This window comes from Ursus maritimus, unplaced genomic scaffold (genome assembly GCF_017311325.1).
Source record: "Ursus maritimus isolate PB19 unplaced genomic scaffold, ASM1731132v1 scaffold_23, whole genome shotgun sequence".
Classification (NCBI taxonomy): domain Eukaryota; kingdom Metazoa; phylum Chordata; class Mammalia; order Carnivora; family Ursidae; genus Ursus; species Ursus maritimus.
This window is the reverse complement of record NW_024424786.1, coordinates 6,363,815-6,386,731: the sequence shown is the minus strand read 5'-3', so window position 1 is coordinate 6,386,731 and position 22,917 is coordinate 6,363,815. Positions and strand designations below refer to the sequence as shown.

Sequence of the window (22,917 nt, the reverse complement as noted above, 5' to 3'; positions counted from 1 at the left end):
CTTCCAGGCTGAAGGTATCATGGGCCCTTGAGGGCTCCCGCCACCACTTCACAAGAGCCAGCTCACCTGCCAGGAAGCCTGGAGTGGGGGGCGCGTAGGGAGTAGGCATGGGTCTGTTCTTGTAAATCCGTTCCTGAACTGCAAGGTCAATGACAGAATACCAGGGCATCCCTCTTGGGTCTCCAGCGGACTCGAAGGTTGCTGAGCCCACTCCCCCCGTCTCGGGCCTGACCTCCCAGACATTAGTGAGAGGACCCGGGCCTGGGAACCCACGCTCTTTGCCTCTGGGAAGTCCTCCTGCGCTGCTCCACCCAGGCCTGTGTGTTGCAATTAAAGCCTCCTTTCCTTTTACTGTGTCTGTGGTTCTCCCAGGGTAGAAAGGGACAAAAAAGAATGGGCCACCACATCCTGGCTCTGCATGTGGTCTTGGGTCTAGCTCTGGTCCTGGCTTCTCAGGAAAGCTCTCACCCCTCCCCCCTGCAGCCAGAGTCAGGCCTAGGGCCCATTCCAGACCTCGGCCAAGGACAGAGTCGAGTTCCCTGAGCCCTCAAGGTGCGGCACTTTCCCGTGTATGTGGGAGCGGGAGGCCAGAGAAGAAGCCACGATGGGCAGATGTGGCCCTTTCTAGTCACTCCCTGTGCCTCTGCCAGTCACTCCATGCTCGGCACGCACCAGCTCTCCACCCTGTAGCGCCCCCCCGCCCCAGGCCCGTCCCCCGGCACACTGGGCCAGCTGGAAGCAGAGCGTGGGGGTGACAGAGGCGGTCCAGCTAGCCCCAGCCCCCGGGTCTCAGGACCACTGGCAGGCACAGTCGGTGGGCTCCTGCACGATGTAGGGCACCCAGGTGGCGTTGGTGGCACAGAAGAGCTGCACGGAGCGCCGCTGCAGGCCCACCTCCCGGCAGCACTTGCAGAAGCGGGCGTAGGTGTTGATGTTGTAGTTGTAGATGCTGGCGGACGGGCACCTCCCATCGCAGGACACTAGGTTCACCTGGAGGCGGCAGGTGCATGGGGCAGACCGTGCAGCCCACCCCGCGAAGCCCCCTCTCCCACCGCCAGGTGGCCGCCACTCACAGGGGTGTTGCTCCTGCATTCATTCTTTCGGATGGTCATACGGATGGTCACCTTCTTGCAGGAACGCCCATCCTCTTTACCTGGGGGGACAGGGTTGGGGGACAGCTGTGGCTGAGAAGTGCTTGCAGCGGGCAGCACGATGTGGGCAGCACGATGGGCCAGACTGGGGCAGTTAGTGTCATGCTCGAGGGTGTCTCTACTGGTGTTAGTGCCCATGCGTTAGAGCCCCTCCCCAGCAAAGAGAAAGCCTTTCACTCAGTGCCCTGGAAAGATGGGGAGGTGCTGAAGGCAGGGGAGACAGGGAATGAGGTCTGGATGGCCTCGGGGGCTCTGGGCTAGGGAGGAGGAGGATTTGGAGACCAGGCAGGCTGCCTCCCCGCCCCAGCCCCAATGCCTGTCTCTAACCCCTGTTGGTGACCCTGGCCCTGGCCCCGCCTCTCTCCCAGCTTCAGCATTCCCACTCTGAGACAGTTTCTAGGATAAAGAACCAGCAATTTCCTGAATGTATGGAAACCCCAGTCCCTAGCAGATGCTCGCGCAGCAGGCTCACTGGGTTTCCGTATCCATCAGACAGGGCCACGGATTCGCCCACCCCACACAGTCGTCACAGGGAAGGAAAATGATTAGCAGGCAGCTTCCTCTGCCTGGACCGCCCCTCCCGCAGACAAGCCATCCCAGGGCCATTCATGCCCTCACACACATACCTCCTCCCCAAGCCTTTCCTGCACCCGCCGGCACTACAACTCCCTCCCTCCACCCTACGTTCCCTCCCTGACCCCTCCGTTGCCTTATTTCTATCAGGGCACCATCACCCTTGGGTCAGAGACACACCTGTAGTTTTGCTGGGGAAATGGAAGCTTTGGGCCTTCTTTTAAACAGCCCCTCCCACAACTTGTTGTGAGCTCTTTTCTCATTCTAAATAAAGACTCAATTTCACACCCTGATATGGGACCTGTAAGTTTGTATGCTTTTTCTTAATGAGGCCCCCAAACTGTCTAAGTTTCAATCCCCATAAAACTGATGCATCCATCTTATTACATATTTTACTTATTACTCTGTCTGCCCCACTAAAATGTCAGCTCCATGAAGCCTTACTTACGCTGAGTCTACAGGACCTAAAACAGGGCCTGGCGTATTGATGTTCAATAAATATTTGCCTGATGCGTGGATTCCCTCCGTCACCCCAGGGTGCCCGTCAGAAATGGGATGGGATTCTGGCCTCTGGGCCTCACCACAGCGGGTTTCCCACCACACCAGCTGGAGGGCTCCTGGCCAGCGCTAAGTTCACCTTTCCCTCCCCCTCTGCTTCTAGGCGGCAAGAGGCCCAAGGGCAGTCCCGGCCGTGGTCCTTGGGGTCCTGGACCGAGACCAGCCGAGTGACCAGTGGGAGGAAAGCGGTGGCAGCACTGGGCATTGATGGGTTCCAGGAGAGCAGGCACGGCTGAAGCATTCCCATGCAAGCCCAGGGGATGAGGCTCGCTATCCAGCATGCACTGTTGGTCCAAAGGCCTTTGCAAGAGGAGGGGAGCAGGGGCCCTGCCTGCCCCTCCCCCACCCCCAGAGCTGGGGCCACCTAGTCGAAGGGACATTGTTGCGAACAGCACCGCGACTGCGCGCCTGCAGTTCTGTGGGCTTCCGAGAGGAGTACCTGGGCGGCAGTGGACACTAACCCGGGGAGGAGAGGCGGGGCTAACGGGGACCACAGGAAACAGGGTCCCCGGGGAACCTGGGGAGAGGGACATGGGTCACAGGTCACACGGGAGCACATGGAATATTCAACAGGAGTTGTGGGTCGGAGATCAGCCAATGAGGCCCTGAGCCCAGCTTTCCTGCAGTATGTGAGGTGGATATGAAAGGGTCCCAAATTCTACGTCCCTCCAAAGGACAGTCCGAGGACCCTTGGGGGAGGGACGGCATGTAGGCTAAGGTCCTAAAGCTGACTGGAACAGCATGCGTATGTGGTTGGGGCTGCAGGTTCCAAGCGCCAGGTGTGAGGACAGATGCACAGAGCTCTCACTCAGACTGAGTCAGGGACCCCATGGGCCTGAATCCCACCCAGGGGGCTCCCGACCACAGGGAGAATTCACTGGGGGGGCCTCTGCTGGGGGTCTTGGCAGGGGCAGGGGCAGGAGGAGGGAGAGCAGCTGGTGAATTACTGACCTCCTGGATGTCCCCTGTCTCCACCAAGAAGCAGAGGCCTTTTGCTGGAATAGGGACATGAGCGTGCTCTCCACCCATCTGCGTATCTCCACAGGTGTCATGAGCCCCGTGGTAGGGCTGTTATCCCTTCGTCTAATAATCCCTGAAGAGCCACTACAGGAAGTGCCAGGCCAGCAACCCGCCCCTCTGAGCCTTGACATGATACCCTGGCCCCCGACCAGAACAGTGTCCCCCTTCACCCCCGGGCCTCCACTGTGCTCACTCACATGTCCTGCAGCATCCTTCTAAGGAAGGTACCACTGAGCCCCCAACCTGGAGGGAGAGGAGGGGAGGTGAGTGGGAGAGCCCGTCCCAGGCCAAGAGCCAAGATCCCAGCAAGAGGCAGCAAGAGCGCAAGAGTGACTCCTTTTCTCCCATGATGCCCCAGGAGAGGAGTGCCAGGCCCTGCTGTCCATCAGGCCCTGGCCAGAGGGAGAAGGGGCCCCTGGGCTGGCCATGGGAGAGCCACAGGGGCTAACATGACTGGTCGGGACACTGGCACTAAGGTGGCCTGTGGGCCCAGTAAGACTGGAGACTGGCTAATATGGTGTGGGCCCCCCATCTTTCCAGTGGCAGCTTCCCTCAGGCCCCACCCTGTTCTCTCATTAGTGCTTCCTGCACAGAGGGTCAGAGAGGGGAGGGGTGCAGGGGCTGACCCACTTGGGTCAGTGACCTGGGCTCTATCTCAGTCCTGAATAAGTCACCCCTTTCTTCCGGACTTAGTTTCCCCACCTTGAAAACGGGGGCAATTATCCCTTACAGCCCTCCTCCTTTATTATGAAATGGATAAAACAATGATGTGACAATTCTTTGTGAATAAGTGTGTGTATATGGGTGTGAATTTATGAGCATATATGTGCTGTGTACACGTGTGATGTTGTATTGTGAGTGGGTGTGACTGGGAGTATGTGTATTTGTTTTCTAGGTAAGATCGGAAATCTTTCACTGTCCGATAGTAATCTCAGGAGCTTCAAAAATGCAACAATGACCCAACGCTCCGGAAATCCTTTCCCTCAAGGTCTGCGCGTAGTGACGGCTGTCCCTGCTGGGTGCTGGCTTGGTCAGCGGCAGGGCCATGAGACCATCCCAGGACTGACTGGGGATCCGCGTGCTGTGTGAGCTGTGTGTGCCCTGGCGTGCAACCGTGCCGGTGTGCGCTCCGGCAGGCTGCGGTGTTACGGGCCCCGAGCGGTGTGTGGCGTCTGTGAGGGACCGACTGCCCGTGTCGTGTGTGTGTGAGGGTGCACGTTTGCATTCCTCTGTGCACAGCGGTGTGAGGTCGGGGGATGTGGGGTGTGATGTGGTCAGAGTAGGACTACAGGGAGAGATGTGGAGCTGGGGGGGGCAGGGGTCCAGGGAACCCCTCCTCACCTCTGCACACAGGACCCCCCGAGCCCCCCGCGCCCCCGCCAGTAAGACGGCTGATATCGCTGGCTTCAGGCCATGCATGTTGGTGGGGGGGAGGCCGGCACTGACCTTGGCACACTCGGTCTCGTTGAGCGGGGGGCAGCTGATGGGTGAGCGGACAAGCACGGCGCCCAGGGGAGTGCTGCTGCAGTGATGGCGGGCGCAGTCTGCGATCCAGGACGCCCCAGGCTGGAGGGCACAGACGGGGCCGACGGGGACTCGTGGCCAGATGCAGCCCACGACCCGACACAGCCTCGCCCTGAGCCCTGGCCGCCCCCCGGGCCCTGGCACGCCTTCCCAGGGGGGTAGCTACGGGGCTGCCTACCAAGAACAGGGAGGTGGTGCCGTTGGGAAAAGTGAAGAGGCAGGACACATTCCTGCAGGAGCCGCAGCAGGCCGCCAGGTCCCGCGGGTGCTCGTACTCCTGGTTCTGCAGGACAGGGCAGGACGAGAGAGGCCTCAGCCATGTGCCCACCTCCACCCGCCTGCCTTCCCTACTGTCTGAGGTCTCTGAGCCCAAAGCCCAGAGAAGGCCCCCCGCAGAAAGGGAGCGCCGAGGCTCTCATCTCAGACAGGAAGGTCATCCTACATCTTCCTTAAGCCTCCCTCACCGCTGTTCCTAGACCCAGCCCCCGGGGTCGAAGAGCATTTCCAGCCCTTTCAGAGACAGCATGGCTGGTGATCAAGCGTGCTCGTTCTGGCTGCACAATGACCTCAGTTTGAGTCCCAGTCCCTGTGGGAATTTGGACAAGTGACTGGACCTCCCTAAACCTCCGTTTTCTCGTTTGACAAATGGGAGTATTTCCACCCCCCACCCTCGTTAGCTTTTCCTAAAGCCAGTCACTAGCCTAGATAGCGGGCATCAGAAGTGCCCAACAACCGTAGCAACACACACGCGCACACCGGAGCAACAAGGAGAGTGCCAGTCGTAAGTAGGTGTCTCCCAGGAGGCCTTCTCTCCGTCAGTACCCGCCCTGGCCCCACCTGCCCTCTAGCTGTCCACCTCCCCACCTCTCCCAACCCAGCCTGCGCTTCACTTCCCCAGGGGTCTCTGAAGGGCCCCTCCCCCCAGGCCTACTCTTCAGACGTGCCTAGAAAGCTTGAGGCTCCTCTGACCCTGGAGCACCCAGGGTCGCCCAGGTCAGCCCCTGACCGCCCCCCCCCCACCTACCGCCTCACAGCGGACGTCACACAGCACGGAGGTGGTGTTGATTTGATAGAAGCTGGTAAGAGGGTCGAGCACGTCAGTGCAGCGGGAGGTATGGCACACGCCGTCTGCCGAGAGCTCCACCACGGTCTGGCCTGGCAGCATCACCCCCAGCTCGCGGCTCAGGCACACGGGGGCTTTCACTGGAAGGGCACGCAGGATGGCCACAGTCACCGAGAGAGCCCGGCTGGCCCACCCTGGCTCTACCCACGGCCTTCCCTTCCCCACTCACCACACTCGTATCTGGCGCAGCCACACACATTCTCCACGCTGTGCAGGAACTCCTCGTCCAGCTGGGACTTCTCCCACTGGGTGGGGCAGAGGCAGTCAGCACCCGGGGTGCGGAAGCCCAGCCCCACCCTTGGGAGCAGTTTGCCTCCCGGGCCCTTGTCTTTGTCAGCCGCCTCCTTGGGGTGGATGGGGAGGGGGCTGGCAAGGTTGGGGGCCTTTGGCTCCCAGGTAGCTCAGTCACTCCCCAGCCAAGGGAAAAATTCCCAGTGTGGCTTCCCCACTGAGAATCACCCCCCAGTGTCCTCTCCCAGGGCCTAAGGGCTCTCCTTTCATCCCAAGCACCCACAGGCCACCTCAACGAGGGACCACTGCATGGCTGCCAGCCAAGAACCCTGCATGGCTCACACTATTTACCCTCCTCCTTCACCAGTTGAAGGGAGAAGAGGAGCAATGGGAGGGGGAGAAAATGAGAGGAAATGTGTGCTGGGGGAAAGGGGGTGAGAATATATATAATCCAGAAAATGGTGAAAAAAACCCTTTAAACATAACTTCACATTTCTTAAAAGTATTTTCCCTTCCCTCAGGGGCCATGCGGCCTGGTGGCGAAGGGCATGGCCTCTGGAGTCAGATTTCCTGGGTTCTAATCCGGATGTGATTTACTAGCTTCATGACCTTAACCTTAGTTTCCTTGTTTGTATAACTGAGTTCATCATGGAATCAACCTCATTGGGCTGTCATGAGAATTAATCTGACACTATGCATAAAAGGCCTAGGAATGTTCCTGACATATAGTTAGCTCTCAGTAAACGTTAACTGCCGCTAAGAGTATCATTGCCATTATCGTCTTCTTCACCAGCCCCACCACCGCCATCATCCCCACCACCATCATTGACCCCACCACCGCCATCATCCGCACCACCACCATCGTCCCCACCACCGCCATCGTCCCCACCACCGCCATCGACCCCACCATCGCCATCGTCCCCACCACCGCCACATCATCACTGTTGTACTTGCTCACCACAATGCTGAACCATGAGCCCGCCCGCTTTATAAATGCAGACACTGTGTTCCGAAAGCAGAGCTTAGGACAAGGATGCTGACTTGCAATCCAAGGCTCTTTGCACTACGTGCAAGGAATAGGGTCTCCAGGGGATGGGACAGAGTGGAAAGGAAAGGGGGAAGCAGATCGCAGAGAGTGGGGAGAAGCAGGGTCTCCATACCAGGTGGCACCGGGGCACCGGGATTGTGTCACAGTCACACTCTGAAAAACAGGAGGGGGCCAGGACCCATCTCACCTCTCACCACCAGGAGATGTCCAGGCAGAAGTCTCCCTGGGCCCCCACACCGCTCCCTCCCTCGTAGCCCCTCCTGGGCACAGCCTCAGGCCCCGTCAGGGTGGGGGTTGGGGGGAGGAAGCCAAAATCTCAGCCTCGCCCAGCATGGGTGCTGTGGCTCCCCCATAGGGCAGGTGGGGGGCAGGGATGGGTCCTAGTTCTAAGCTCCACTCCATGAGGCTAAGCAGGCAGACAGAGCAATCATAGGTTCCCTTTGTCATCTGGGCTTCCTCCTGCCCCATCCTCCTGAGAGCCCTTTCTGGAGTAGATGTGGGGCCTCTCCAGGAGGCAGGAGTGGAGCTTCTGACCAACTATCTTTCCCAAATATATATCCCAGCCAGTTTAGCTTTCCTGCTCCAAGCCTTCCAGTTCAGGCTGGTCCTGTTGGGAGCTGCGGGGGAGCCAGCGGCAGGGAAGCCAACAGACACACCCGCCCCGGCTTCACCGAGGAGAGTGCAGGGTCAGACTGGCTGGGAACACTCTCCTGGGCCCCTCCCTCTTGCAGCAAATGGTTGTAAGCCCCTACTCTATGCTGGAGCTTTCCCGCGCTCTGGGGACAAAGCAATGACTAAAACAGACGAGAGTCTCTGTCCGGGCGAAGTTGACATTGGAGGCCCGGAAAAAAGGCAAGTGAAATAAAATGCGAAATCGCTTCTCAGCTCTTTTTAAATATACCGTGTTTACACGAAGCTCACTGCTGTCCGTTATTGATCACGGAGGCTCCCAAAGGGGTTGAGGGAAATTTTAACAAAGATCATGTTTACTAACAGCTGCAATAAAGACTTTTGTTGAGATGGAAAAACATTTTGGGACCAGGGAGCTGGATTTTTTTTCCTTCTTTCAACCTGGGGAGAAAAAGGTGTAGGAATGCTAAGCCCCCAGAGATGGGATGCCAGGGCTAGGAAGGAGGTTCTGGTGATCCGAGAGGGCTAGAGTCCGAGCAGGTTGACAGCGGCTGGGGGGGGGGATTCCTCCCCTGCCCCCCTCTCGGCAGGGGCCCCGGATCTCGGCCTTTGGGTAGGGCATCCCCGTCCAGGGACTCACCACAGGACTTGTAGGGGCAGCAGCGGTCCGGGCTCCACACCTCCACCAGAGCGGTGCCCATGCCACACCGCACTTGGGGACAGCGGAAGCTCTCGCACACTGTGAGGGACGGGAGGCAGGGGGCACATCAGCTGCAGACACCTTGGAGCAGAAGCCCCCAGAAAGGCAACATTGGCTCCTCCTTGGGGTCCCCCCCCCAATGTCCTTAGACACCCTCCAGGGCTGGAGTCCAGGGAAGAAGTCCGTGCTCCTGGAGTCTCCCCATAGAACTAATTCCTTAGTTCCGCTCTGAGGAGGCATTAGCAATATGACAATGCCAAAACCTAAAGTCACTCAACGGGGCCTTGCCTCCCCTGGATTCTGTGTCACCCTGAGAAGAGGGGTCAGATGGGAGCCAGGGACCAGCACAAGCTCCACAGCTGGGAACGGTTCCCTCGAGAGAACACTTTTCTGCCCACCCTGTGGAAACCATACCCTTGTAGCCCACCCTGAGCCCTCTCTGCTTCAGGGATACCACACTCCAGGGTGCACACTTCCCTTTATCCTAGTCTTCAGGCTTCCCCTCTTAGTTTGGGGTTCCTCAGATCTTCTCATTTATTGAGAGGACAAGGCAAGGAGTGAGGGACTTCCGGGCACAACTTTGTGGTGGGGAGGGGAGGTGTGAGGGCAGCGCTGAAGGGGAGGTTTTGAAAACTGTAAGATTTATCTGATTTCCTTTAAAAAAAATTGGCATGGGTAAGGATTATCGACAGATGTCTCAAAAAATTACGAGGTGGAGGGGGAGAAGGACCTTTGTATAGTGTCAAAGTAATGGGTTCCTTTCTGGATGAAGGAAGAAAATGTAAATGCAAGATGGCGGCATGGGACAGTCACCACCCTTGTGCAGCACCCACGTTAGCCTCAGTTACCGTGTCTCGACCAGATAGTCTGTGTCTCGTGATGTGACGCGTACTGTGAAGCTCGCGTCTGTCGAGATCCACACTTGCAACTCGCATCCAGAGTCTTAGATCTAACTTCTGGTTTACAGGAAGTACAGAGGACGGGGGAACAAGGTAAACAGTCCCAAGAGGAAGCAACGGATAAACCCAGAAGGTGGGATTTTCTGCGGGACCCCAGCCCAAACTCTGTAATTTTATGTCACGCAGAAAAAGGAGCCTATGCTATGTTCAAAGACACGTAAGAGACAAAACAGGAATGTGCGGTCCTGGTTGGGGTCTGATTTAACCTGAAAATGTATTAACATGAACCAAAAACAGCGGGTTAAAGGGAGCAGATACACGTTTGTGACAATGTGGAGGGACCCAGAGGGCATGATGCTAAGTGAGACAGAGAAAAACAAACACCACCTGATTTCACTTACACGTGGAGTCTGACAAACAGAACCAATGAGCAAACAAACAAAAAACAGGCTCTTAAATACAGAGAACAAACTGGCAGTCGTCGGGGGTGGGGGTGCAGGGGCGTTGGGTGAAAGAGGTAAAGGGGATTAAGATACAAACTTCCAGGTTTAAAATAAAGAAGTCACGGAGATGAAAAGTACAGCACAGGGAATATTGTCCACAATATTGTAACGACATTGTACGGTGACAGATGGTGACCTCGTTCATCGCGATGAGCACTGAGTACTGTGCACATTTGTTGAGTCACTGTGTCGTACACTTGAAAGTAATACAACACGTATATTAATTATACTCTAATAAAAACAATAAAACATCAAAAAAAGCATGGACAGTACGATCTCGTTTTGGTTACGCACACGCAAAGACAGAGAATACGTGGAAGGATATATTCTAACGTGTTGACAGTGGAATACGTAGGACGCTAGAAGAAAGTACTTTCACTTTCTTCCCTCCATGAGGCACACGCAGGGCTTCTATAATAAAAGTACAGTGAGGGTTGCGAGAAGTGGTAGTAGCGCTAGCCTTCCTTTCCTGAGCACCTACTGTATGCCAAGGACCACTGGGTACTTCGCATGCATTATCTCCAGTCTTCGCGAAAGCCCCTCAAGGTATTATTAGCACCATTCTACCCTTGAGGAACCTTGGCTCAGAGTCAGTGACTTGCCCCGGGCCACACTCGTAAATGGCAGAACTGAGGCGCAAAACCATGACTGAGTGGCCGTGCCTGTCCTCACTCCACATGACCAGACTTCCTCCTGAGAACCACGGAGAGCCACGTGAATAAGAGGGAGGCTGAGGAGGACAGAGGAAGAGACATGCAGGAAGAGGAGAGAAAAGACAACAGGAAGGACGCTGAGCCTCCGCTCACAGCAGCCTTGTGAACACTTGGGGACAAGTGGCCTCAGAGACCCCAGGTGGAGCCAGTTGGCGCAGTGTGGCCAGGTCATCCGGGGCACGCTCCATGGTAGTCTACACTGTTCAAAGGTGGTTTCTGACATTGAAGCCATCAGGGTTGCCCCTGGAGTCTCCTGGCAGACAGTCCTCACCTGCACTGCTCTGTGCAGGCGAGGTTCACGCCCATTTTTCCTATAATCAGTGTGCAGTTTTGGTAAATGGAGTCATCTTTAAATTCAACCAGTGTGTTAATTCTCACCCATCAGGTTTTCCTAAGTCCCTGACGCTGGCTATCCCCTGTTTAATGGGCACTATTAAGGCACCAGGTACACAGTACACACTAGATTAAGGTACAATGTCCTGTAAAGATATCAGAAGGGGTTTCAGAGGCTTCGAGATGCAGGGTCTTCTGGGATGGAGGCTCCATGTGCAGATGCCAGGGTCACACAGGGCAAGAGGGGCCCTGAAGCCGTGTGTGAGTCAGTGCTGTGAGGGTTGGGGTGGCCTCAACCTAGGCCTCCCCTGGCCCTGGGGGCCCCGAGGGAAGGGACAGGGAACCTCCTCCTGGAGCCTCAGTGCCATCCGTGTCCCAGCCTGGACCTGCACCATCCGGCTCCCACGGCCTGGCCCAGTGGCCCCAGTGGGGCCTCCTCATCCATCACCGGTTTGGCGGCTCCGTGCTTTGGAGCTCACTCCCTGGGGGCTCCCTGTGGCTCCCTGTTGAACTCCCATCGGTCCCAAGGAAGGACATTGTGAAGGGGCCCAGGTGGCACATAAATGTCCCTGGAGCCCCTTATGGTCCCTGTGTCCAGCTGGGACTCACCACACTCGTACAGAGGGCAGCAGAGCTCTGTGGTGTTCCTGTCCACGGTGAGCGCCTCTCCTTCCTGACACTCGGGGATCGGATCTGGACAGTCGCCACAGGCTGGGGAGGGGAGAGGGGCCACGGCCGTCACGGGCAGTCCCCCTCCTGGGGTCCTGGTACAGAGCAGATTGCTGGGTTGGTGGGGGGAGGGTACGTAAACCCGGCTGTGACAGGAGCTGGACTCAAGTAGTCTTTTTTTTTTTTTTTTTGACAGAGAGAGACAGCCAGCGAGAGAGGAAACACAAGCAGGGGGAGTGGGAGAAGAAGAAGCAGGTCCCCAGGGAGCAGGGAGCCCGATGAGGGGCTTGATCCCAGGATTCTGGGATCACGCCCTGAGCCTAAGGCAGACACTTAACGACTGAGTCACCCAGGCGCCCCTGGACTCAAGCAGTCTTTCGTGGCTTCATGAGGCCTGTCCTGGAGCAAGAATCTAGATCCTTCCTGTCTACCTAAAGTCTTACGCTGAACACACACCAACATCCTCCTTCTAGTAATGGATGGGGTGAAGCCCGGGTTGGTTTCCTCTTCTTCCTTCCCTTCATCATGAACGGGAATCTCACCCCTCTCCTGGGCCCAGTCCACCTGAGACCCCCACCCTTTCCTCCCAGCTGACCCAGGAAACAGGTGAGGAAGGGGATGGCTGGGATCCAGCTGAGCAAGCTGATGGCATGTCCGCTCACCGCACAAGTAAGAGGGACAGCACGATTCCCCCAGGCGGCCGGCGATCAGGATCTGGTCCTGGCGGCAGCTGGGGACCAGCTCTGCCTCACACAGGTCTGGGTCACACTCTGCAGAAAAGACCGAACTTAAGTGCTGGGAGCAGACCCTGTCTGGCCATGCCTAGGCCCCCACCCCAGCTCTGCCCCAATCCCCAGCCAGAACCCGTCCCCCAGAGCTCCCCTACCCCAGCCGCAGGGCTCCCCCTCCCCCTGCTCTCCCCGCCTTGGACCACTCACCACAGCTGTAGCTGGGGCGGTGGCCTGGGCGGCAGGTAGGGGCGAGGCCCTCGCACAGAGTCTGGTTACACACTGGGCCAGGGGCCACAGGGCCTGTCACCTGGAGGCTGGGACCACCCCCAGCCTCCAGTACTGCCCAGCACCTAGACAGCTTGTCCTCATTTTCTCCTCCATCCCCCCAGGACCCACGTTCCTGGAAGCGGCCTCTGAGGGTCACACGGAAGGTCCAGGGCTCGACAGAAGAGCATTAATAGTTAATATTCATCGAGATGGGCCATGTGCCAGCTGCCGTCCTAGATCAGTATTAACTTCTAGATTCTCCCAACAACCCAGAAAGTGGGGACGATGATGAGCCTCGTGCTACAGCGGAATCAACTAAGGTGCTGGGCAGTGGTGGAGAAAGAGTGGTCCAGGCTGCCGGCTCCCACACTGCTTTGTGGGGTGGGGGAGGGGGGGCTCCTGTACCCCAGGCGGTATTCTCCACTCTTCACAACACACCCCCCACAAGACCCTTTCATTTTCTCAGGCCTTGTCCTGCCCATCAAGGTCGGCAGGCAGAGCCGGAGCCTTTTAACCATCTTACGGTGGAGGTGGAGGGAAGTGAAGGGTGGGACTTACCACAAACCGTTCCCAGGCAGCAGGGATCCTCGGTGGGCAGGAGCAAGGCCACCTCCCCAAAACGTGGGCAGGTCTCAGGGCGGGGCCCCGGGCAGCCCGAGTCCACTGGGACGATGGTGTTGGGAGCCTGGCACTGGTGCTGGCAGCACCCACTGAGGGAGCTGTTCCAGGTCTCCCCCAGGGCCCGAGGCACCCCCGTGCTGTCGGTGCAGGCTGCAGTGGGGGACACGGCGGGGCACGGGGGACTGAGGCGGGTGGGGAGACCCAGTCAGTCCCAGGCTTGACCCTCCCTGGGACACTGACCACCCCCAAAGCAGACCTGGAGGGAGACAGATGGGTCTCGGCCCTGGGTGGCAGGTGGGATGAGGAGACCCTAGGGTGAGGTCAGCTTTGGAGGGCCCCACCCTGGTAGGGAAGGAACCTACCACACTTCTCCTCGGGGATGCAGAGTGCCGAGTGGCGCCGGTGCAAGATGGTGCCTTCAGAGCAGACGCAGCCCTCGCCCAGCACCTGGCACTGCTCTGGGTCCAGCGGGCCCAGCAGCCCATCCTGGCACGTCTCAGGGGGCTCACAGGCTGCCACACACGCCTGGTATATGGAGTCGCTGGAGCACAGGAAGGCTGCAGGGGCACCGTGGGCACCAGGCCTGGCTCAGACCCCAGGCAGAGCGAGGAGGGGCCTCAGAGCAGCACCTGAGCCCCAGCAGAGAGTGCGAAGGGGTTTGGTGTCGCTGCCTCCCTTATCTACGTGGGGAGGGACAGCAAAGTGCAGCCCCTGGCCAAATCCAGCCTCCCACCTGTTTTTGCAAACAAAGTTTTATTGAAACACAGCCACGCCCAGGCACGTGCCTGTTGTATCTGGCTGCTTTTGCGCTCCAAGGGCAGAGCTGAGTAATTGTGACAGACACCATAAAGCCTGAGAAGCCTCAATTATTTACTGTCTCGCCCTTTATAGGAAACGTTTGCCAAATCCTTGCTCTAGATCGGTGTTTTCAAATTTTCTTGATGGTAAAAAGTAGATTTTTACATTGTGGTCCAATACACACGGGCATGCAGAACAGTGGTCTTCGAACCTCAAACAGTGGTCCTCACAGAGGACATTTGGGAGCTTCTGAAATACCCTGGCCAGGATCCCACCCCAGAGCAACTGAATTGGAACCTCTTATGGTAGGGCCCAGCATTCATACTTCTCGACGTTCCCTGGTGATTTTAAAAGATATCTGGGATTGAGAATTACTGATATCTATAACTATATCTATGTATATATACACACACATATATGTTTTATCTTTTTTTAGAGCATTACTTATATATTGAAACAAACTTTTTCACAAAACAATGTTTACTCTTTCTAGGTATAGTACACACTTGCGTTTTCTATTCTGTTGCATATTTTTAATATGATGTTGACCCCCAGAGTTGATTTCATATGCACAGTTTGAAAAACACTACTCTCAATGACTTTGTCCTTTCATCTTTTATCTGTCATATTCTAGGCGTGGTCTTCCTGTGAGCTGCTTCCTGCCTATCTGGATGTGTCCACATTTATAAATCAGGCTGCCCTAGGCCGGTCCACCCCTGTCTATCCCACTAATGCAAACTTAATGGGGTGGGGAGGGGGTGGATCTCACGTCCCTTCTCAGGCAAGGAGGGGAGAGCGCGAAAGAAGAGAAAGATGACCAAGAATTAAGAGAAAGGAACGAATATTTCCTGGACGGTGACCATGTGGTGGGCCTGTGTGAGGCACTCTGCACACATTACCTCCTGTCACCTTCAAGATGACCCTGGGGGGAGCTATGATTACGTTCCTCATTTTACAGATGAGGCAAAGAGATTCAGATAAATTAAATAATAAGCAGATGATATTCATTTGATTTATTAATCTAAATTACAATAAAAATAAATGTGTTGATTTATTCATTTGCTTAGAGAGGCATTTACAAAATATTTCTCGAATTATTAATTAATATCAGTGAATGAATGAATGAATGAATGATTAACAGGGGGTGGGAGCATCAGAAGCAATGGAGGAGTCGCCCATCCTCCCCACCCCCGCTCAGACCCCCGACTCACGGCAGTAGTCAGAGCGCCGCCACTCGATGCACACGTGGAATTTGTGGCACATGGCCACGTACACCGTCAGTGCCACGCAGGGCTGCTGCACGTACTTGGTGTCCCGGATCCACAGCTCACAGAACGACTCGGGGGGCACCTGGGCACGGGCATGCAACAGCGCTGGTTACCCTGATGGCCCACATCCCGGGGCCGGCTCCTCCCAGCCCTGCCCAGGGGCAACGACCAGCTTCTGAAGACTCCTGATCTGGTCCCAAGTTCAACGCCTCTGGGAGCTGCCCTCTGCAGGCAGGTGCCGCCACCCCGAGCCTGGGAGGTCCCCCACGCTGGGCCCAGCGGGTACATACGAAGCGGTGGCAGGCGCTGAAGGTGCGGTTGGACACCATGCGAAGGCAGGGCGAGCAGTCAGCTGTGGCACAGCTGTCCAGCCGGAAGCGGGTCTGGCCCACCGAGGTCAGGGAGCTGGGCACCTGCCAGCTGTCCAGAAAGGGAGCGGGGTCCTCAGCCTCACCCACCACAGAACCGTCCTCCAGGGTGAGGTCGTTGGCTGCATCCCCATCACAGATACCTGGAAAGGGGCAGATTATCCCAATAGCTAAAATTATCACCACCACTCCCAGGTCCCCAGGTGTCGCTTTGCATATTCCTTACGGCAATTATTTGAGGCTGATATCACTATTATCCCCCTTCTATAGATGAGAAAAATGAGGCACAGAGAACCTAAGAAACCTGCTATGTAGGAAGACGTCATCGTTCCTCAGAGACACACCAGAGTATTTAGAGATAGAGGGATATGGTGTCTCAAACATACTTTCAAATCCCTCAGAAAAATGCATATATATATATATATATATATATATATGTGTATATATATATATGTTGTAATATAGAAAAGTGCATATACAAAAATCATATATGTATATATACATACATACATATACATGTATGTGTACATATGTGTGTATTTTATACACACACAGAGGCAGGAAAAGTAAATGGGGCAAAAATATGAACACTTGGTAAATCTGAGTAAAAAGTACATGGGAGTTCTTTATACTATTTCTGACATTATATGAAAATTAAAAGTTACTCCAAAAAAAAAATCTGCTTTAGCAGAGATTACTAGCTGAGTGTAACACCCGTTTCCTCTTCTTCCCCAGGCAGTTCACTAGCCTGCTTGTCGCAGGCTCTCCTGGGGCTGGGGGAGCCCATGCTGAGTGCCAGCCGACAGCAGGAAAGTGAGGGTGAAGGGCACCACGGCCCGCCCGGTCCATCAACATTCCTTGACTCCTTTTCCTGCAGTGGAGTTGGAAGCTTGTGTTGAGAGCGGCAGAGCCACAAGGTGGAAGGAGTCCCCACCTGGGAATTTGTGTGTGCCAGAAATAAACTTCGGCCGTGTTGGAAGGCACTGAAATGGGGGTGGGGCTGAAGTTTCTCTGTCACAGCTTCTAACATGACCTTAACTTCCAGCTTCATCTCTCACGCTCTAGGCTCCAAACACACACTTCCCTGCCCTTGACCTTCTTATGCTGCTCCCTCTGCCTGAAACACTCTCTCAGAAGTCCTTCTTTCAAGAGCCCTTCAGATGCACCCGTCCATGACCTTCCCAGTTCTGTAGAACAGATTGTGGTTTGCTGGGCTGTCTTGCCTCTGAGTGCAAAGACTCGGTTTTCTCACTCTCTCAGTAGTGTGTCCCCCCCACCCCAGCTGCCCAGCAGGGCGCCTGGGAGGCTAAGTGTTAGTTTGAATAAAACAGAGATAAATTAGCTGACTTCTGCTCTGACACCTCCAGCCACTGGTTTCATGAACCTAAAGCATGATTTACTACAAAACCTTCAGATTTTATCAATGGTCCCAGTGGTTGCATTTTTGGTCTTGGCATTGAGTCACCGGCGGGTGTCAGGAAGGTCTCTTAGGGAGGGGATTACTACTGCGCACAGCACTCCTTGCCGGGCATAAACAGCAGAAGCAAGAAATGGTGAGAAAAAGATGGTGGAGTGGTGGCGGTGCTGCGGGTGAGTGTGTGTGTGTGTGTGTGTGTGTGTGTAAAGAGAGATGCTTGTATCAGTAAGTCAGTAAGAACAGAAGTCTCATAAAACAGTGATTTCGTCTGTTTTGCCTACTATCTGTCCTGTGACTGGTACATGGTAAGTAAATAAAAGAGTGAGCAGGGAACAGACTTACACGTGTCCGTTCACATGTAGAGGGCAATTTGAGTACAGGGGTGCGAGCGTCAATGATCGAAACGGGGCAGATTTATGCATTTATGGAACACAGAAGTGTTCCTCTGTCTTCCATCATCATAATCATGGCCGTCTGTCACGGAGTGCCCTGTGGGGAGCAGCAGTCCACACTCAGGCTTCCCCTGCACGCCTTTTCCTTATCAAAATACATCCAGTCCCTTAGGGCATGCTCCTGCAGTCATGCTGTGGTCTGAAGAGCCCTGGTTCTATGTGTGCAGCAGCTCTGCTGTGTGAGCTGAGGCAAGCCACTTAACCTCTCTGAGCCCCGTGTCTTATTTAGTTCAATGGTCATCTCTTTGGAGTGTTGTGTGGATGATGTGCAATAAGTGAGATCAGGGGCTGGAAGTGCTTTGTGAAGTGCCCAGGCCAATGCAGACAGGAAGGATTATCCGGCATTAGGAAGCTATCGGGGAAGCTGACAGACAATCCCAGTTAAAGTGACAAGTGGCCGAGGCCAGAGCCCTGCGCCATCTCCCTGCTGGCAGCCCCAGAACGCTAGACACTAGGTCCCTCTGCCCTGGCAGCCATGCTGGTACCTCCTCTGGCCTGGCCTTCTGTCCCGGCTTTCCCTGGGTCCCCTCAGGGGAACCTGTGTCGGGGGCAGAGGTGGACCCAAGAAGCATCCCCCCTCCCCCAGCTGGGTCCCACCTCACCGCATAGGCCACGGCCATGGGCCTCACTGGCTTTGCTGGTCTCCAGGATCATGAGTCCTGAGCTGTGGAGCCACTGGATCTGGACGTGTGACGGCGTCCGGATCATATACATGTGGCCTGTGTCCTCGATTCTGAATCCGTGTCTGCTCACAGGGGGCCAGACAGGCTGTGAGTCCACAGTCACCTTGTCGGGGGAGAGTGTTCAATGTGAGCACAGCTTATCTGTCCATCCATCCGTCCATCCGTCCATCCGTGCATTTATCCAACAAACAGTATCAAGCTATGTGACAGGCTCTGTTTCAGGTACATGTGGCCAAGATACTGTCCAAGTGGCACCCAAGAATTCTAAAGCCATTTTTATGAGCACAAAATAATAAAAAAAAAAATACAACAATGGGAGGCAGGCTGCATCCCTGAGCCCAAACAAACACACACTTTGAGGCCTTCTAATCACCCTCTTCTTTCCTGTTTCTGCTCAGATCATTTCTTCCGGGAGATTTTCCCTAATTCTCCAGCCTCTAGCTTGGGCACCCCTTCTCTGGGGCCTCCTCATCTCTACGCTGGCCATTAAGATAGAATCTGTTTGTTCCTTCATGGACTCTGAGTTTCTTAAGGGCAGACGCTCTGGCTGATCCAACTTTGAATCCCCAGCACCTGCCTTTGGATCCGACATAAATTGGGTTCTCAATCAATGTTTGTTAAATATGCAACACACCCTAATTCTCTCAAACACTTTACATTCAAAGCTACAACTTCCGCTACACACTGACAAGGTGAAATTTGTATGTACTCTGGATTATTAGTTTTACTTTGTAGAAATGGGAGATGAAAAGATTAGAACCTTAAAATATTTATAATGACTTTGTATCTCCCTCCCCTACAAGAATCACTGTTTTATTAACCACTTTGCAAATTATCCAGGACAGAAACTTCTGTGTTGGAAAACTTTGACCTTGGGAAATCCCTGGTGCTCTCAACCTGAGCCTTCCTAGCCGTGCAGAGAGGGGACAGGGCTCCATGAACCTGGAGTGGTCTCCTAGTTCTGGGAATGAACACTCATATCTGAAGCTCAGGGATCCTCACTTGTGTTCATAGAACCCTGAGTTCAAGTAAAGACAAAGGACAAATTTTCAAAACTAAGGACTTGGACTTTAGCTTCTGACCAAGATGGAATAATAAGGACTGGATATATCCTCCTTCCTTAAACAACCAAAAAACCTGACGAAGTATATGAAACAATAGTTTTCAGACATTGAACAGTTGGCATCACAGAGAATGATCCTTGAGAAAGGGGAAACAAATGAAGTGAGCCTTTTGATTGCCCAGTTATTGCTTAGAAGTAGTCTCCAGGGGCGCCTGGGTGGCACAGTGGTTAAGCGTCTGCCTTCGGCTTGGGGCGTGATCCCGGCGTTGTGGGATCGAGCCCCACATCAGGCTCCTCCTCTATGAGCCTGCTTCTTCCTCTCCCACTCCCCCTGCTTGTGTTCCCTCTCTCGCTGGCTGTCTGTATCTCTGTCAAATAAATAAATAAAATCTTAAAAAAAAAAAAAAAAAGAAGTAGTCTCCAGCCCATGGTGCAGAAAGAGAGAAGGAACCCAGGTGCAGACTGGTGGGCTCCCTGAGTTTATGAGACAAGAGTTGGGAGTTCATGGAGGCCAAGATAGCTAGTTTGCAGAACAAAATGCTGAAGAGAAGAGAGCTGGGGAGAGAAAGAGAAAAAGTGGGGAGAGAGAGAAAGGGAAAGAGAGAGAGCGTGTGCACATGATCAGAAGTTCTGCAGACATTCCCTCTCTGACCCTGTCCTGACCCTGTGTGTGAATACTAACCAGTGTATGCATGTGGGAAAGCTACTTAAGACTAGGAAAGCCATCACCTGAAAGGAGTTGACAGAAAAATTCCCAGGTGTCACACTGGGCTGGGAAGAGTTAGAGACACCACCAGTTACAGAGCAAATATACTTAGGGTGGAGGGTAGAGGATGAGGAGGTTACTGCTTCAAGAGTGAGGAATCACTACTTAGAATGAAAAATATAGACTAAAATCCTCTTAGGATAAAACTACATGGGCTCCCCTCAACAAAGCAAGCCTCCAATGGATTGAATTGTTTCCAAGTTGTATAACTAATACAAAACTGAAGGATATTTTTTAAAAAAGAAAAGAATATCCAGCATTCAACAAGGCAAAACCCACAATGTCTGTAATCCAATAAAAAAAATCGTCAGTCACATAAAGCAGCAGGAAAGTACAGCCCATAATAAAGTGGGATAAATCAGTTAGATTGACCCAGAAATGATAAATATAATAGAATTAGTAGTCAGGGGCATAAAAACAATCATTAAAACTCTATTCCATAATTTCAAAAAAATAAAGGAAAACGAAATTTTTAGAGCAAGATGTGGAAGATACAAAGAGACCCAAATCAAACTTCTAGAGATGGAAAATACAATAAATGTCAGAGATGAAAACTATACTGGATGGGATTAATAGATGATTAGACACCATAGATGAATATATTAATGAACTTAAATATAGGGCAATAGCTATTATCTAAAATGGAACACGAAAGAAAAAAAGACTGAAAAAAAGATGAACAGAACATAAGTGATCTGTGGGACAACTTTAACTGGCCTAATATATGTGTAATTGGAGTCTCTGAAAGAGAAATGAATTACCAGGCATGTCTTAACCAAATTGCTTGAAAGCAGTGATAGAGGGGCGCCTGGGTGGCTCAGTCGTTGGGCGTCTGCCTTTGGCTCAGGGTGTGATCCTGGCATTATGGGATCAAGCCCCACATCAGGCTCCTCCACTATGCGCCTGCTTCTCCCTCTCCCACTCCCCCTGCTTGTGTTCCCTCTCTCTCTGGCTGTTTCTCTCTCTGTCAAATAAATGAATAAAATCTTAAAAAAAAAAAAAAGCAGTGATAGAAGGAAAATTGTAAAAGCAGTTAAAAAAAAAAGACACACTATGTAGGGAAAGAATCACAGTGACAGAAAGATCAGAATGACAGAAGATTTCCTACTGGAAATAAGCAAGGTGAAAGACAGTAGAAATTTATAGCAGCACAATTCACAATAGGCAACAGGTGGAAACAGCCCAAATGGCCAGTGATGAATGAATGGATAAACAACTGTGGTATGTACACACAATGGAATATTATTCAGCCATAAAAATGAAGGAAGTACTGGTAGATGTTACAACATGAATGAACATCAGAAACATTATACTAAGTGAAAGAAGCCAGACACAAAGAATCACATATTGCAGACTCCATTTATATGAAATATCCAGAATAAGCAAATCTATAGACAGAATGCATATTGTTGGTGGCCAGGAGTTAGGGAGATTGATGATTAATTTTATGTTATGTCAATTTTACCTCAATTTAAAAAGAAAAGACAGTGGAGCAAAATCTTTGATATACTGAAAGTAAAATTAAAGCCAACATACAATACTAAACTCAGAATATCTTTAAAAAATGAAGGTGAGATGAAAACTTTTTTAGGGAGCACCTGGGTGGCTCAGTCCATTAAGCACTCGACTCGGTTTCAGCTCAGGTCATGATCTCAGGTTTGTGGGATTGAGCCCTTGTATCAGGCTTGGCACTCAGCACAGAGTCTGCGTGAAATTCTCTCCCTCTTCCTCTCCCTCCCTCTCTGCTTCTCCCCCCACTATCGTTCTCTTTCTTTAAAATAAATAAAATCTTAAAAAAAAAAACAAACCTTAGAGGGAGTTAAGATGGTGGGGGAGTAGGGCACCCCTTTTTCAACCGGTCCCCTGAGTCAAGCTGGATAGGTACTGGACCAGCCTGAACACCCACAGAATCAGCCTGAGATGCAGGAAGATACATCTGGATCTCTACAAATGAACATCTCCAGCACTGAGTATTGAGGTACTAAGCGGGGAGCCGTGAAACCGCGCACAGATATCGGAAGGTAAACGGAAGGGGGAGGGAGCCACCGTGTTCGGGCACCGGGAAGCAGTAGCCACCTGCACAGGGGAGCAGGTGGACTCGGGGACCGTCACCCGCGAGAGAGCAGACTGGGACCGTGAGCAGGGAGCGCACGCCACCAGGCTTCTCACAGAGCTCCGGTGCGCTCACTGGAACCAGACTGAGACCGGGAGCTCCGGGAGCGCACGGAGGCGACTGGCAGCTGGCGGCTGGCAGTGTTAAAAACACAAAGGACAGAGACGTGTCACCCGCGAGAGAGCAGACTGGGACCGTGAGCAGGGAGCGCACGCCACCAGGCTTCTCACAGAGCTCCGGTGCGCTCACTGGAACCAGACTGAGACCGGGAGCTCCGGGAGCGCACGGAGGCGACTGGCAGCTGGCGGCTGGCAGTGTTAAAAACACAAAGGACAGAGACGTACCGGCCCGGGAAGTGAGGGCTGGGACGCCGGGTGTGGGGCGCACATTCCAGATGCTGCAGGGTTGAGTAGCACCAACAGTAACGGAGTTAAAGTGGCCAGAACATCAGTGGAGAACTGTCCGTGATCCCTCTGTTCTGAGACAGAGGCTGAGATTCAGCCACTGCTGCTCTGACTCTCAGAAGAGGCACAGCAAACCGCCAGGGAAAGCCACCGGAGAACAAAAGCCTGGAAATACCGGCTCACAGTGTGGCCATCCCCATCCCCCCTCGCAGGGGACACGGAGACTCTACCCAAACAGGGTTGCCTGAGTATCGGCGTGGCAGGCCCCTCCCCCAGAAGGCAGGCTGAAAA

The 22,917-nt window shown here is 53.7% G+C and overlaps 1 protein-coding gene across 1 annotated transcript in view; it reads right to left on the bottom strand.

Moving 5' to 3' along the window:
* Positions 1–789: 789 nt before the first annotated feature.
* Positions 790–22,917, bottom strand: part of OTOG (otogelin) — a 94,737-nt gene continuing 72,609 nt past the window's right edge. The window contains 17 exon segments of the mRNA XM_040639797.1: positions 790–990; positions 1,074–1,153; positions 3,500–3,545; positions 4,749–4,868; positions 5,005–5,109; positions 5,851–6,029; positions 6,119–6,194; positions 7,341–7,381; positions 8,499–8,597; positions 11,616–11,717; positions 12,338–12,445; positions 12,614–12,685; positions 13,232–13,444; positions 13,657–13,851; positions 15,304–15,442; positions 15,651–15,871; positions 18,200–18,383. Of these exon segments, the coding sequence (XP_040495731.1) occupies positions 790–990; positions 1,074–1,153; positions 3,500–3,545; positions 4,749–4,868; positions 5,005–5,109; positions 5,851–6,029; positions 6,119–6,194; positions 7,341–7,381; positions 8,499–8,597; positions 11,616–11,717; positions 12,338–12,445; positions 12,614–12,685; positions 13,232–13,444; positions 13,657–13,851; positions 15,304–15,442; positions 15,651–15,871; positions 18,200–18,383 (2,181 nt within the window).